Genomic DNA, 16,964 nt, shown 5'->3' on the forward strand with positions numbered 1-16,964 from the left:
GAGTATTGTATATGTATATATATATATATATATATATATATATATATATATATATATATATATATATATATATATATATGTATATGTATAGAAATATATATATATATATACTGTTAATCGATTTTTAGATTTCATATTTTGTGTTTTAATAATTGTCATATTTAAATGCTCAAAAGATATTGTAAATAAAATTATTGTTTTCGGAGATAATTTATCTGTCTAAAATTTTTGTAGCAAAATGATAAATCATTTCAACCATTCAACTTTACAAAAAAATTAAATGTTAGTATTACTTGAGCTTTCAACAAAAGTAATAAATAAATAAATTAAAATAAAAATCAATAAAAATTGATTAAATTATAAAGGATTAATCATCAGCTAAATTAATTTATTATATCTCCATGTACTTAGAATACCATTAGAGTATATCAATTTCAAAGATTTTTTTATATCTCACCGGACATTTTAAGTATCGTAATCATATTCATCATGTGTTCCTAAATGAAAAATAAAATAATAAATTAATATTTCAGCCTAGTTGAATTTTTTAGAAATTGGGCTATATAAATTTGATTGATTGATTGGTTGATTGATTAATTATAAAATGGTACCATGCACTTGATTCACTGATGAGCCATTCACCTCTTACCATTCAACTCTTACTTATACTTACTCATCGTGCATGATTAGTCATCAATGTCAAAATTTTCATTAACACGTTTTTAATGAGAACAATAATCCACGTAAGCAAAGCAACAATAATAATAAGTTATTAATTAATTATAACATTATTAGCAATTTTTATTTATAGTAATTATTATTAGTATTATAATTATAATATTATAATTATAATACTAAATAAGCATGGCATACTTGGTTCAGGTGCGAAATGGTACAAGGCATAACACATAAGCAGAACCATGAAAGCTAAGTTGCATATGATCACAAACACAAAGTATTTAGGCTTCTTTTTTCTCTTTGAAGCAAATGTTATTTCATTGGATTCGTCTCTTTGATCAATCACCTCATCCTAAGTTTTCAATTTTATTAAGATGTTTGTGATTATGAACAATGCAATGAAATCGAGTCTCAATTTTTTTATTTAAGGCCAAACAAAGTGACGCATCTTAAAGTGTGCCAGCTTTTAAAAATGAACATATAAAATCAGCTTATTGATAAGAAGAATATTAGAAATATTTATGAAAAATTATAAAACTGAGTGTATTTAAAATGAAAGACAATAAAATATTTTTAAATGCTGATCACTGTCAAGAAAGTTACCCGTTGATGACATGAAAGTGTTAGGTGTGTTAGGTTTTTATGCCACCTCTGTCAAAAAAAGCCCCAGTTGAAAAATAATTTCTTACAATACGGTTCTAGCTCAGATATTATGTTAACTCGCTACAAATGTTATCAGGCATTTCTCTATTTACGTCAAGTAGACCGTTAATTGAATTATCCCTTGTAACTTGTTGAAAAAAGTTGCATTCATACAAATGGTGGAAACAGGATTAAAAATAACCTGATCCGAATGAATAGTTTCATTTGATCTGGAGAAATCATTCTTTTGAATTTTTTTCGATGTATCGCTAAATCCTGACGGAGACTGATCTAAGAGTTGTTTAGGTAATGAACTCTGCTGGTGATCTCGCATTTCTTGTTGCTGTGCTTTTCGTTCCAGTTGATTTAATTTTCTAATTGATATCAACTTCCTCTTAAATCCTTTCTCTGATTCTGAAATACCAAGCGAAGACTGTTTAAAGTTTGACGTAAATAATTCGTCGTTTAACTTTTCGGCACTCGACGGTCGAGCCATTTTATCTTGCACTTTCGATTTACTTCTTGCAATAGTCATTGTTGATGAAGCTTGCAAACTTCTTCTATCTTGCGTGTTAGTCTTGCTTACTTTCTTATATGACGAGGATGGAAATCTAGAAGATTCATCAATTTCGAGGAGCCCAGAGGGAACCACTGTTGGCCCATATGCACGTGTTTCTTCAATTTTAGTGGGTGCTATTAAAGCAATTATTTTAGCAAAAATAGATTTTTTCTTAGCTTTTTCTTCGGAAATTTTTTTTTCTATATCGTAACTGTCGACTGATGAAATGAGAGATATCATTTTTTTGGGCGTTGGTTTTCTTGATTTGAAAATTGCCAAGCTATGAGTTTTCTGCAGTTGTTGTGTCTCGGGAGAGGATTTCAGAACTTCGAATGACTGCATTGAGTAATTTTTTGAATTCGTAGATTCTTTAGAAGCGGTAGCAGTATCATCTAACTCACGGGAAAAAACTAGGATGGAAAATTTTGGAAATTTTTGCGTGAAAAATTTTGATTTCAAATTGTCAGCCTTTGGAGGTAAGTTAATATTCGAAGAGTCATGAAAACCGTCAGATTGTGAATATTTAAACTGAGTGTTGATAGCTATAGGTGCTTTTTTTTCATATTTAAATTCTACGTCCGTATCTGACTTGCTGCTCGACTGATTCAGCTTGGCGCTTTTTTCAGAAGGTTTTTGATTTGGTTTGACACTTTTATCAGAAGGTTTTTTATCCATTGGAACGGTTGTAAAATATTTTGTCAAGGGAAACTAGTAAGCGTTTGAAACATTCTCATCTACGTTGTTTCCCTAATATTTCTAAACTCCGTTGATCTTTTTTTTGTCCGTTTGAATTCATTGTAAAACGATTGTATTGTTTCCTCTGCTTAAAAAGAATGTTTATTTTGAAAAGTATGTTTCAAACTTGAAACGTAACAACGAATTAATGATTTTATTCAAATGATTTTTATGTTTCACCCCTGGATGTAGGCCCTATATATAAGATTATATTCACGATTTTACCATGTTATGTTAGAAACAAAAAATCACGTTACTATGTGCCTGATAGACGAGTTTTAAAATAAGCCGTTTTTCGTTGACTGAAAAGGGCATAATCAGGAAGTTTTAACGGGAAAAATTATAAAATATTCTTCTGCAACAAAAAATCAATAAAGAGAATGATTTGGCAAAAGTTTCACGCGCACAAACAAATAACAAAATCAAACTTATATATAGAACTGGAAAGATCTCAGGCAATGCTTAATTAGCTGATACGGATAGGAGGAGCGTATGAATACATGTGTTTCAGTAACTCGGGGCAGTGAATGTTCAATTTAAAAGGGAAAAACTCTGCCGCGAGTACGTACGACGAAATGCAAAATGAACTAAAGATCATTTGAGTTAACAAAAGTGGGCAACTAGATCTATATAACTTATACCTACGGGTACCATGGAATTATATATTTAATAAAGTTTGCATTACATTATTATTATGCATAATAATAATTTCAATTATTGTATAATTGAAATTATATAATTCAATGACGGATACTTACTTAGCGCCGTTGCCTGAAGAAAAGTTAAGGTGTGTTGATTTTTTGATATGATCCATTTTTAAAATTTATAAAGAATTCGATTCACTAACAAAACAGTTAAAAATGGTAAAAATTGAGTTGTTCATAATCGCGAATATAACTCTAATGATTTATTAGCAAACTAAAATAATACCTTTGCAGGTATTTTGATCTGTTACATTGTACAGTTTACACCTATACACATACCGCACAAACACACACACACACACACACACATTACATACACACATGACAGGATATTCACATTGGAAAATAAAAAAATGGTAATTACATATATAAGAATAATATTAATAATGATAATAATTATTATTTATCAATAACATATCTAACTGCACACGTTATAGAATAATTCCGAATGAACGAATTTAAAAATTAAAAATATTTATTCATCTTTCTTCACTAATTCTTCAGTAAAAGGTTCACTCTTCCACGCCAAATAAACATAATAAGCAATAACAAGGTTGACCATTATAACCGATGGAATGACTGCCAACAAAGAACTCGTATCATTTTGGAAGTTTAGGAGATCTATGGTTGAATAAAGTTTGAATATTAATTATTAAAATTTATCTCTTTATCAATGCAATGAAAATGTAATTTTAGTGTAGACAAAAACATAAAAAATAATATATATTATTAATTATTTCTTATTTATTTATCAATAGTATCAGCAAAACACACACAACTACAATCTAATCATAATAAATCAAATCACACTTTCATATAACCTTCAAATATGTATTTTTTGGTAGCGAAATAAGTCAGAATGGGCAGTGAACACATGAGGAATGTAGCAAGCAGTAACTTTTTGGCAACTTCAGCTGGTGTTTCATTTATATTTGCTCTGGCACCATGCACGACCCTTCAATGAAAATATTATTTTAATAATTTAACAATCTTTTCAATTTAATTTAATCTCTAATTAATCAAATTAATTAATCTGTGTGTTCGGCAAAAACTAAAAAAATTTGTCATGTTGGTCAGTTTTAGTAAATAAAAGTTATAACAGTAAAAGTGGATGGATTTTGACCAATAATATGGATTTAAAATCCCAATCTTCCAAGTCTGACTTTGAACTCCCGCATTGTAGGAGCAGTTACAATTTTTTCATCCAGCATATTCCAATGTTCAATAACTCTCTTACTGAAAAATCTTCCTTTTATTGTTCCAACTTTTTCTTTGAAAAGCTTGTACTGGTGCCATCTTGTTTTTCTATTTTATGTAAAATTGTAAATTGGAAGAATAGGAATGAATCTATCTCATCTTAACCCGTTATGATTTTGTTCGCCTGAATAAGTTCTCCTCTAGTCTTACATTTGTCCAAAGTTGTCATCCGCATCTCTTCAATCTTTCCTCATATGAAAGTTTTTCGCTATTGGTAATCATTCGGGTAGCCCGTCTTTGAACTTTTCCCAACACTTCTTTGTCTTTTTGCATGTGAGGACTCTATTCTATATGCAGTATTCCAATTTAGGAATTTAAAGATTTACAATTTAGAATTGTTGATTTATCTTTGTTAACGATCGTTCTTTTTATCCATCAAAGTTTTACTTTTTTTAATATATAATAAAACTTAAAGACGAAAATAAAACATGAATAAATAAAATAAAATAAAAATACCGTGGACAATCGGTCATGGCGATTGAAATAAAAAAATAATTTAGAAAAAAAATGAAACGATGAAAAATCAATCTTAAAATTCAAGTTATAATCAAATTAATTGAGCTCTAAACAGCATTCAAAACATTTAAAAACGCGACAATTGAGTGTTTAAAAAGAAATTTTAGGTTAATGCATAGACTGATAATACAGAAAAAATAAATACGATGTTGTGGTAGTTAGATGAATCACCCAATATGTAAATAAAATATTCGAAAATAAATTTCGTTGCGGTTTTGTGTTCTCATTAAAAAAACATATTATTTAGGACTCCCTAATTTATCAATTATGTCACCAATGTGTTGTGTTTATTTATTCTCTAAACATCTGCGCAACATTTTAAAAAGTTTTTTAAATTAGCGATTTTTGAGTATTTTTCTGGATTTTTTCGTTTTTTTGTCACATTTTTCTGTTTGATTATAGTTTTATTAAATTAAATAAAAAAAATTATTATTAATTATTATATATCATATTATTATATATTATTTTTAATATCAAATACGGGAAATATTGTTTCGGCAAAAGAATTTTCATCAATGTCTCGTGGATTCAATCAAGGTAAATCACTCAACCACTTTTTAATTTAAAAGTTTTAAACTTAATTAAATTTAATAATTTAATTAAAGTCTTAAATTTTTCTTAAATTTTTAAATCAAAATAATTCATTAATTTTCAGGCAGTAAAAAGGCACGAGTTTTATATAGCTACACTGCCCAGAACGACGATGAACTCAGTTTAAAAACTGGTGACCTGGTAAATGTTCTGAAGACTGCCCTACCAGATGATGGATGGTGGCTAGGGGAGATCAACAACAGGATTGGGGTTTTCCCTGATAATTTTGTTGAAATCATCTCAGACGCAAATGAAGAAATCTTTTACACTGTTTGTGTTGGGTCTATTTTTTTTAACTTGATAACAATTTTTCATAAATAATAATATTAATAGTTAATAATAATTAGCAATAATTAATATTAATTAGCAATAATTAGCCATAATTAGCTATAATTTATACAAATTATTAATTACAATGACCAATATTGTATGATGTTTAACCTTTCAACCATCAGTATGATGTTTATAAGTTGATAATAATAAGCATTAATTAACTATAATTAACATCTATTAGCAATAATTAGCCATAATTTATAAAAGTTATTAATTATCACAACCAATCACAGTCCAATGAACCTCAAGATCCATCACTGACAGATATAGGTTTTAATAATTTTCATTAAATTTGTTCAATTTTTTTTAGATAGATGGATGGATGAATGGATGGATGGTTGGATGGTTAGATGGATTGATGGATAGATGGATAGAGGATAGAGAGAGAGAAAGAAAAATAGAAACATAATAAAAAATGTATAATTTCCAGGATAAAAACATCTGTATTAGTAGCTAAAATTCCTCCCATAACCACTCTCTCCCCTAGATCTTGCCTTGCACGTTCCACTTGCTACTAACATCGAAGACGACATGAATAGCGTACAGACCAACACAACGAAACTAATTCACATCACTGCCAATCGAGTAAAGGGCCCTCAGAGACGCCCTCCGACCAAAGTTCTAAACAGGACCGCTGTTGGCGTGCCGTCTGACGAGGACCTGATTGACGGTGGGGGCGTATGTGGTAGTCGTGTGTGTGAAGGTGGTCGGGGGAGTAGGGGGATGGCCTCTAAAGTTAGTGGCGGTGGAGGGGGAGGTGGGGGTGGGGTTGTTTCTGAGAGAAGTTTCGACGTGTTTGGTGAGGCGATGGTCAGGAGAGATCGACAGAACAGTGAGGATAATCTCGACATCAACTTAGAGAGTGACGAATCGTTTGATGCTTTCTTCCTTAATAAACAGTCGCAGCAGCAGCGGAAGCAGCAGCAACTGCATCAGATGAAATCAAACAGCTACTTCCAAAAACTTCAGCATCAGCAGCAGCAGAAGAAGATGCAACGTCAGCAAATATCAGACAGCAAACAACAGAAGCTACCAGCAAGGTACATGCAAGAGCAGGAGCAAGATGCTGCCGTAGAATCAGACAACAGATCGGGCTCAGAGTTGGATTCGTGTTGGGGAGGTGGTCGCGAGTATGAAACCGAGGAATATTCTCTACACCACCAACATTCTCCCCCTTCTACATCTCATGTCCATCTTTCTGCCACTCCTACATCGCGTGATAATATCGTTAAAAGTGAATCTACAACTGAGACAACTGCTGATTGTAATAATATTAGAGCTGATAGGTGCAAACCTGCTAAGTCTGTCAGTGATTCTGTATACCACCACCAGCAGCAGCAACAACAACGACAGCAGCAGCAGCAGCAACCAATAAAAAATGTTTCAGACGATGACGTCAATTATTTTCTACAGAACTGCTCAAGGGAGGAGGAACATCATCTAAATAATTTCATGAATTCAATTGAACAGTATGCGCCACCGCCACAACAGCAGCCACAACAGCAGCCACAACAGCAGCCCCAACAGCGTCTACAGCTACAACATCAACAGCAACCAAAAAAACCAATCCAGCCTAATCGTTTCCCAAACAGCCAGCAACAACAACAACCAAATATTCTTAACAAAACTACCTTCATAGCCAAACAAACTCCACAGAAGAGCGAACCAGCCAGCAGACCAGCAGCCAACAAACATTCTGTGATGTCGTTTGAAGAGTACCAAGCCATGGTGAGCGAGGTCGACGCCCTAAAGAACGATTTGAAAGAACAACTGCAAACGAACGAACGCATGGTGCAAACTCTGCGAAACTTCCTGAACGAAGAACGACAACATGTGAGTACTCTGTCCATGGAGTTGGACAAGCTTAAGCAGCTGGTCGTTAAGCGTATCAGTTTTTTGTGAGAATTTGCTATTTAATAAGGATATCTAATAATTCATAAATAATTTATAATTCAGAAACAATTCACGAATCAGAAATAATTCATTATTCAGAAACAATTCATGATTTAGAATGAGTTGTTTAATTCATTATTCAGAAACAATTCCTAATTCATTATTCAGATATAATTCATTGTTTGCCATTCTTATTTGGTTCATGTGTCGGACTGTATGCGAGCGTGTAGGAGTTAGTGTGCTTGTGTGTGTGTCTGTGTGTATGTATGTGTGTGTGTGTGTGTGTGTGTGTGTGTGTGTGTGTTGTGTGTGTGTGAGTGAGTGCTTGTAAATATTTGTTTGTTGGCAATTTCAATTTTGTTTGGTTTCAGTTGAAAATTAATTAAATTAATAGTGAAAAGATAAACGTTTAGATACTGATTGGTGTCTTTGTCATGTTCTATTATTATTATTATTAGATCCATTATACTGTTATCATTTTTTTTCAATCAATCAATCGATCGATCAATCAATCAATCAATCAATTAATCGATCGATCGATCGATCAATCATCAGTCAGTCAGTCAATCAGTCAGCCAGCCAGTCATTTATTCATTCATTCATTCATTCAGTCAGTCAGTCAGTCAATCCATCAATCAATCAATCAACCAATCAATCAATCTCAATCAATCAATCATTCATTCATTCAATTGATTACATCTACAACCTTTGTATTTTAATTTTTCATTGCTTCTATAGGCTCTCATCTGCATAATTTATTACTATTCATATTCATATATCAATTAGTATTCATAACAGGCCTCGTTTTACATGATTGGTCAGTACATTTTTCAATCAATCAGTCAGTCACTTACCTTTTTGTATAAATTATATTCAAGTAAGATGATTGATTAATTTTCACATTTAATTTTAGAAACCAAAATGGAACTCTAAAAGTTCGCTCTTGGATGTAGTAGAATTAATTTCTTGTGTCTGTATACGTAATGTAGTTAGTTACCCAACCATGTTATTTATTCCTTCATTGACTTTTTAATTCATCCAGGTTATTTTTGTCGTTCATTCCTCTGTTCGTTCGTTCATTCGCTCAGTCGTTCACGCATTCCTATATTCATTCATTCATTCGTTCATTCATTCGTTCGTTCGTTCGTTCGTTCATTCATTCATTCATTCATTCATTCACATTCATTGGTGCGGTTTTTTAATTTACGGTTACTTGTATCCAGTTCAGGATTTCACAAACACACACACACACACACGCACACACACACAAACACACACATCCAAACATTTTAACTATAATACATCTGTATGATCTAACAGTCCAATTTATAATGGGTCCGTACACTGCATGTACAACCGAAATAAATTAAATATTTTCCACAGTCGCATACATTTAAGTCAATTTTAAATGGTGATTTTTTTTATTATTTTTTCATAATTTTTGTTATCCATAAGTTTGCTATACTTTAATTTCTATTTTTTTTCGTTTGGTTTGTTTTTAATCCTTGAGTGGCGCTGTGGTGTAACGGTAAAGTGCCTGGCGCTTCGCTATTGCAGTGACTGCATTCGATTGCACGATGGTCCCCGCCCATCACATGCAATGTATGTGTGTGTGACGCGTTGTGTGTTTCACATGTATATTCGTGCACTGTGTCTTTGTTGTTGTTGCTGTTGATGGCCCTGACAAATATTGAAGAGAGAATTGTAATTAATAAATTAATAATTAAATTTTATTATTATTTATATTTTTTATTTATTTATTTTATTAAAAATGAGTATTTCATTTTTCTTAAAATTTTTATTTCAGGGTTTTTTTTTTCAAATTTCTTATGCATGTAAATAAATACGTAAATAAATGGACGTTATGCTAAATCCGTTACACATTTTTCTGGCTTTTTTACTTTTTTAATATGATGGTGACGACGACGATGAAGATGATCAATCAATCAATCAATCAATCAATCAATCAATCAATCAATTAGTTTATAGAGCGCTATTCCGCGATGTTCAACAGCACTTTTCAATGAATTTTGCAAACAGATGGTTTTTGAGATCCGCTCTGAACTTCATAAGTGATGGAGAAGTAGTCAGAGAAGGAGGTAGAGAGTTCTAGAGAATAGGACCAGAAAAAGCAAAAGTAGATTGAGCATAAATAGAAGAGGGCCAAGGATAGAACCTTGAGGTACCCCAAAAGTAAGAAGTAGAATTATTAAGAAAAACTGAAGAAAACCAAGATGACAATAATGATGGGGTTGATGATAATATCAGGAACGCGGTACGGTGATGATCTTACTACAGTATGATGTTTATGATATTAGCATGGCGCAATGGTTAAGGTATCTGTTACTACTGTTGTCGCAGTGACCGGGTTTGAATGCATGAAGATCTCCGTGTCGTCGGGAATCTATTAAGAGAGAATTAATAATAGCAACATTAACACGGGGATGGCGAAAAAGATGATGATGAAAATGATGATGATAATGATATAATGATGATGATATTATGATGATGATGATATAATGATGGTAATGATGATGACAATGGACCACAGCTTTAGTTTGTTAGATTGCTAATTGACGGAAAGTCATTTGTAGAGTTGAGCGTCGCAATCAATATGCGCTGATTTTTGTAAGACTTCCTCGTTTTGTAAATAATCGTTCAATAAGCTGAGAAACATTGAGTTCTTTAATAAATTAATCATTTATTATTATTATTTAACAATAAAACAGACAATTAATTCATTTGTTTGTTGTATAAAAATTGTTATTTGAAAACCTACTTAAGAGGCCTAACTTTTTGCACGGTGTTCATCAATTAGATTGTCATTACAAATAAGATTATTTTAGGATAATAACAAAATATAACAAAAATTAACTATCAACGAATGTTAAATTTTACTGAATAAAACAAATCATTAAAAACAGAAAAACGCTTTTTCTTCAAAGTTACAAAATTTCGCGACCGGTTATAAAACTATTTTTGGCTTCAAACGAAACGGTTTTCAATGTTTTTTTTGTATCAGGAGGCCTCAACATTTCGTGTCGAAGAGACATTAATTTACCTTTTTAATGGAAACAGTTTGAGGAAGAAGATTGGAAAGAAAGTAAAATTGATACCGCCGATCAAAACGTTTCCATTTATCTCTGTTACGATAGTTTCCAGAAAATAGAAATTTGTAATTGTTGGTGTTGTATTTTGTTAGCAGCAAAAGGAAAAATACATGTTTTTGATTTGTTTTATGTAATTTGACCCTTATATCGTTAATTTTTGATGATGTGAATAGTTGTGTAATTGCAGGCTCCTTAGAATGATTGGCTGGTTGTTGGTAGGCTGGTTGTTGGTTGGCTGGTTATTGGTTGGCTGGTTGTTGGTAACTGGTTGCTGGTTGGCTGGTTGTTGGTTGGCTGGTTGTTGGTTAGCTGGTTGTTGGTTAGCTGGTTGTTGGTTGGCTGGTTGTTGGTTGGCTAGTTAGCTGGTTGTATGTTGGTTGGCTGGTTGTATGTTGGTTGGCTGGTTGTATGTTGGTTGGCTGGTTGTTGGTTGGTTGTTGATTGATTGATTTTTAATCGTTATCTGATACAGTTAGTTGTCAATCATTGGCTGACGTTAATTTATCAGTTGTTGAAAAAAATGAAATAATTATTCATATCGAATTTGCTGTACAAAAAAATTTCGAAAATAAAAAGTATTATAGATAAAATTTTAAACAAAATTGTTCATATCATAATGTAAATTTTACATTAAATCGCAAAAAAAATAAAAATAAAATGTATGCGGAAAGACAGAATAATTGTAGTTTTTACAAACTTTTTCCTTAATTAAAGTCTGTCCGTTAACTCGCGTAGTTTAAAAATCAATAAAAAAAATAGAAGAACCTGTTTTCAATTATTTCTGCAATTTCATTGTTAATTATTTTTAAATAAATAAATGGATGGCGCCTAGGACGAAATTACAATGGCGCGCAAGATAAATGTTTTTAAAATTATACTACTACTGCTACTACCGCTACTACAACTACTGCTAGTTCTTCTTCTTCTTTTTCTTCTTCTTCTCCTTTTTTTCTACTACTACTACTACTACTACTACTACTACTACTACTACTACTACTACTACTACTACTACTACTACTACTACTACTACTACTACACTACTAATACTACTACTTTTACCACTTCTAACAAAGAAACGAAAATGATAAAAAAACTCAGAAATATCTAGCAACAAAACATATGCACATGAACACATGTTGCATATATTAGAAAAAAACACATGTTGGTGTTTCTAAGATAGTTCTGGAATAGGTAACATCAAAAATGTTTTAAAAACACCGTTTTTGATTTGCTGCAGCCTAATGGCCTAGTGGTTAAAGTCGCCTGGTGCTGTTTCGCAGTACGCGCAGCGACCAGGTTCGAATACGATAAAAAGATCCTCAACTACCTCATGCTTCGTGTAAGATGCGTCCTTTGGCGCGCGTTCATCATATGTGGCTTGTGGCGTTTTGTTGACTTCTCTGGACCTGAAAAATGTGTAATCGACTTTTATCATTCATGCCATCATATAAATATCAGCATAAATCATGGATATGAAATGAAAAATTTAATGACGCAACACAAATCAAAATGTTTTCAAGGATTTTTTAAAACCTCTGGATTTTTTTTATCTGAAGCAAGTGCACATGACAAGCCTACGTGATACAAATAAACTGATTTTCAAAAAAACTTATTTTTAGTTGTATATTCATGAAAAATAAACAAAAAAATAGCAAAACTTATTTAGTTTCAAATTTTTTTCTCTAGCCCATTCTTCAACTGGTTATTAAATTTTTAGTGAAACTTTTTTAAAAAATGTTTTAAATTTGTTTTTGTGGAGATTATCTAAACTATACGAAGTCTGTCTCTGTCAAAATACAAGTGTTTTGTTTTTATTTTTAGATTTTTATACAAAACCCAAAAATTTATCTTGTAATTTATTTTATTTATCGTAAAAATTAAATAAAAAACTATAGTTGTTGTTTATTAGAATGATGTACTTTTAAAAAATAACCACACAAATTGATTTGAAACATTTCATAGTATTTCTGTTTCAGCTAACAAAAAGGATCCTTAAGTACTTGAATAAAAAAATTTTTTATATTATTTTTTGATAAATTTTTTATGAAATGTTGTTTCAACGATTTGCTTGTAGTGTCATCTCACATAAAAGTCATCCGCGTATGTAGTCCAGGGTTCAATTTCTTTGCTGCTTTACCATTTCCTTGAAAAGATTTCCTTTTATGTTATTTTTTTTTACAATTCTTTCAAAAAGCTCTTTTTTTTGTTTTTATTTAAGAAACATCTTAAAGGTCTTATTTTTAAGAAACATCTTATTTTTTTTACAATTCTTTCAAAAAGCTCTTTTTTTTGTTTTTATTTAAGAAACATCTTAAAGGTGTGTTTAAAGTCTAACAGCGAAACTACAGTTCTGTCAAAAATCATCAGCGGTTCGTGATAGCCAAACGACTCAAAAAATATGACAAGCAAGATTCTCCGTGCATTCAAAAAGTTCTGCCACGTCAGTAACGTGACAAAGTGTGTGGCATGAGATAGCATCGAACGTTCAAAAATATTTTATGATCATTCAGTTTCTTGTTATACTTTATTAAAAACTGGAAATACAATATCCACTCAAGACATGGAAACTTTGATGTTTCCTAATCCTAGTCCAAAATGAAATGTCTTTGCCCGCAAGATATAAAATAATGTTATAATGACGCCATTAAAGTCGTCATATGCTACTAATCACATCACAATTTTCTCTTCTCATAGACTTTGAATCCATGCGGAATGTCCAAGCATAATCATTGGTAAACGTTTGTGGCTTGTTAACAATGTTAAATAATGTCCTTTATCAACTGACCACAGTTTGGAAGAAGGTGATGTGATATTATTTACTTGCAATCACTTTTGAGAAATTTTATTGAAAAAGCTCTATATAAACATCATTATAATCAAATTAATATGTATTTATGCAACACACACACACTAACACATAACACATAAACACACTAACAAACATACAAACACACACACACACACACAAACATTTTCGAGTGCATATGCATGGTTGTATGTGTCAGTCCTGCCTGTTCAAAAGGTTAGATAAGTGTGTAAGTATTCGTCAAAATCAGTTAAATGTGTACGGTGTAGAATACAAATGAACGGTTCAACAAAAGTATTTTTTTATATAGGTTCTTACGTATTAGAATGAATTGAATAGATAGATAGGTAGATAGATAGGTGGATAGATGGATAAGTTGATAGATAGATAGATAGATAGATAGATAGATAGATAGATAGATAGATAGATAGATAGATAGATAGATAGATAGATAGATAGATAGATAGATAGATAGATAGATAGATAGATAGATAGATAGATAGATAGATAGATAGATAGATAGATAGATAGATAGATAGATAGATAGATAGATAGATAGATAGATAGATAGATAGATAGATAGATAGATAGATAGATAGATAGATAGATAGATAGATAGATAGATAGATAGATAGATAGATAGATAGATAGATAGATAGATAGATAGATAGATAGATAGATAGATAGATAGATAGATAGATAGATAGATAGATAGATAGATAGATAGATAGATAGATAGATAGATAGATAGATAGATAGATAGATAGATAGATAGATAGATAGATAGATAGATAGATAGATAGATAGATAGATAGATAGATAGATAGATAGATAGATAGATAGATAGATAGATAGATAGATAGATAGATAGATAGATAGATAGATAGATAGATAGATAGATAGATATATAGGTGAATAGATAGATATATAGGTGAATAGATAGATATATAGGTGAATAGATAGATAGATGGAGAGATAGATGTGTGGAGAGATAGATATCATTACTGATGGCTATGGTTTTAGATCCAAACGTGATATCTCGCCCAGCATGAGTGCAATACGAGTCTATTCCATTACCCGCTCGTGCTACTGCAGAATTGTACATGATTGCGTACCTGTATTTAATACCTATATCATATGCTATCTAATATATCATCTGCTATCTAGTTTTTCATAAGATATCTATTATTCAATATATGATATTGAATTATTGAATTAATATATAATATTAGATTAAAAAACATTTTAATTATTTATTGTGTAAATATTATTTGATATACTATAATATATCATATGGTATCTATTATCCAATATATCCTATCATAGAGATACTATTGTGTATAGCTTATGAGTCAATTTTATTTGGAGAAATTTGAAAGTTAGGATTGGTTGACAGTTTTACTAAATGAAAAAATTTCGTCATCATCATTATCATCATCGTCGTCGTCGTATTCGTTGTCATTGTCATCATCATCTCCTCGTCATCATCATTAAAGACCAAAAAGGCTTTAGATACTGTCAATAGCATAATGTTTCAACTTCATTACTTTCAAACACACACACACAAAACACACAAACACACACGAACACGCACATACACACAAACACACACACATATATATATACACACCTTAACTCATTCAATCCCATACATATATCCAAACGTACAACAATCAAAAAATAAACTAACAAATATACAGATACAAAATTTGACTAAGCAATCTACTTAAAAACGCAATCTCATACCTACAAACGAATAAACAAATGAACGAACAAACGAACGAACGAACAAACAAACGAACGAACATGCGAATATGTATTGAAGAACGTTGGAAAATGTTTGTTAAGCAGAACCCACTAAACAAACATTTTACATGCTTGCAATTCACGGACACACAGACACAGATATTTAAATATTTATCACATGCATATATTAAAACATACGCGCACACGCACTGACGCAAGCCACGCACACACACAGAAACACACACAGACAAACACATACACACACGCATACATAAATACAAAATGATCCATTTTTGTGTGAATAATGATCAAAACAAACAATAAGAACACAAATCTTTTTGAGAATGTAAGCGCTATAGAAATGAGCTCAAATGAATACAAACGCATGTACGCACGCACTTGTGTAGTGCTCACGGTTTTAATGTTTCTGTAATCGCTGTAATCGCTTTTACATGGTTACAACGAAAAAAAAACAAAACACCTCTCATACAAAAGATACAAAACAAAGAGATACAAAAATAAACAAAACTAAAACCAACGCAACACAAAACGCCGATAAATACCAAAGCAAATACTCTTAAGAATACCTAAACAAACACACCAAATGAGTGGATTCAATAGTATGAAACAAATTACGCCACGTTCTAATGCAAACAGTTCAGCGTGGAGTGTGCGTGCGTGCGTGTGTGTTTGTTTGTATGTATGTATGTGTGTGTGTGTGTGTGTGTGTGTACTATTTTTTATTTATTCTCTCTTAATTAGCATACTAACAATGTCAACATAACAGAAACCACGACATTAAACCGGACGCATGCACACACACACACACACACGCACACAAACACACACATGCTTATAAGAATCAGATCTTATAAAAAACAAACAAATTCAACATGTATAGATTGACGAAATCAGAATAAACAGCTTGATGAAAAAATACTTCAAATGCTTACGTATATAAACTCAGTTACTCATAACTAAAATGATAGATTGGGCTTATTCATTAAACGAAGCTTATCAATCTATTAAACATTGAACTTGTATGGGAACTGAATGACCGTTACTACGTGAATTATATGTTATTTAAGAGGTTTTTGTTGAGAAATAAAGTTTTAAAAAATCGCAAATAGATGATTTTGATTATATTTTCAATTACCGAATCTTATTCTTTGCAAATTTAATTATTTGAGTTCCATGGTTAACAATAAGGATCCAGGAGAAGAATGTTTTTCAATCTATTTTCAATTTTTGAAAGCAACTCTTTATTTTTTGTTCTTCTATTCCTTCTCTAGTTTTATCTCTCTATCTCTTCCTATTTTTTGCTTCACTCTCTCTCGCTCTTTCTCTCCTTCTCTCTCTTTTTCTCTCTCTTTCAAGACCCCCACTCTTGTTAT

The 16,964-nt window shown here is 31.4% G+C and overlaps 2 protein-coding genes across 2 annotated transcripts; one reads left to right on the forward strand and one right to left on the reverse strand.

The window, feature by feature from the left end:
- Positions 1 to 465: 465 nt before the first annotated feature.
- Positions 466 to 2,554, reverse strand: HELRODRAFT_168888 (hypothetical protein; the record flags this gene model as incomplete). Its single annotated transcript, XM_009014739.1, has 3 exons — positions 466 to 497; positions 874 to 1,030; positions 1,523 to 2,554. 3 exons carry the CDS (start codon positions 2,552 to 2,554, stop codon positions 466 to 468), a joined length of 1,221 nt encoding a protein of 406 aa, XP_009012987.1.
- Positions 2,555 to 5,606: 3,052 nt separating this feature from the next.
- On the forward strand, positions 5,607 to 7,917 carry HELRODRAFT_168889 (hypothetical protein; the record flags this gene model as incomplete). The annotated part of the gene is made up of 4 exons (XM_009014740.1): positions 5,607 to 5,628; positions 5,747 to 5,952; positions 6,249 to 6,285; positions 6,503 to 7,917. The coding sequence occupies 4 exons, from the start codon at positions 5,607 to 5,609 to the stop codon at positions 7,915 to 7,917; spliced, it is 1,680 nt and encodes a 559-aa protein (XP_009012988.1).
- Between the last annotated feature and the right edge of the window lie 9,047 nt (positions 7,918 to 16,964).

The sequence above is a fragment of the Helobdella robusta genome (assembly GCF_000326865.2).
Source record: "Helobdella robusta unplaced genomic scaffold HELROscaffold_14, whole genome shotgun sequence".
Classification (NCBI taxonomy): Eukaryota; Metazoa; Annelida; class Clitellata; order Rhynchobdellida; family Glossiphoniidae; genus Helobdella; species Helobdella robusta.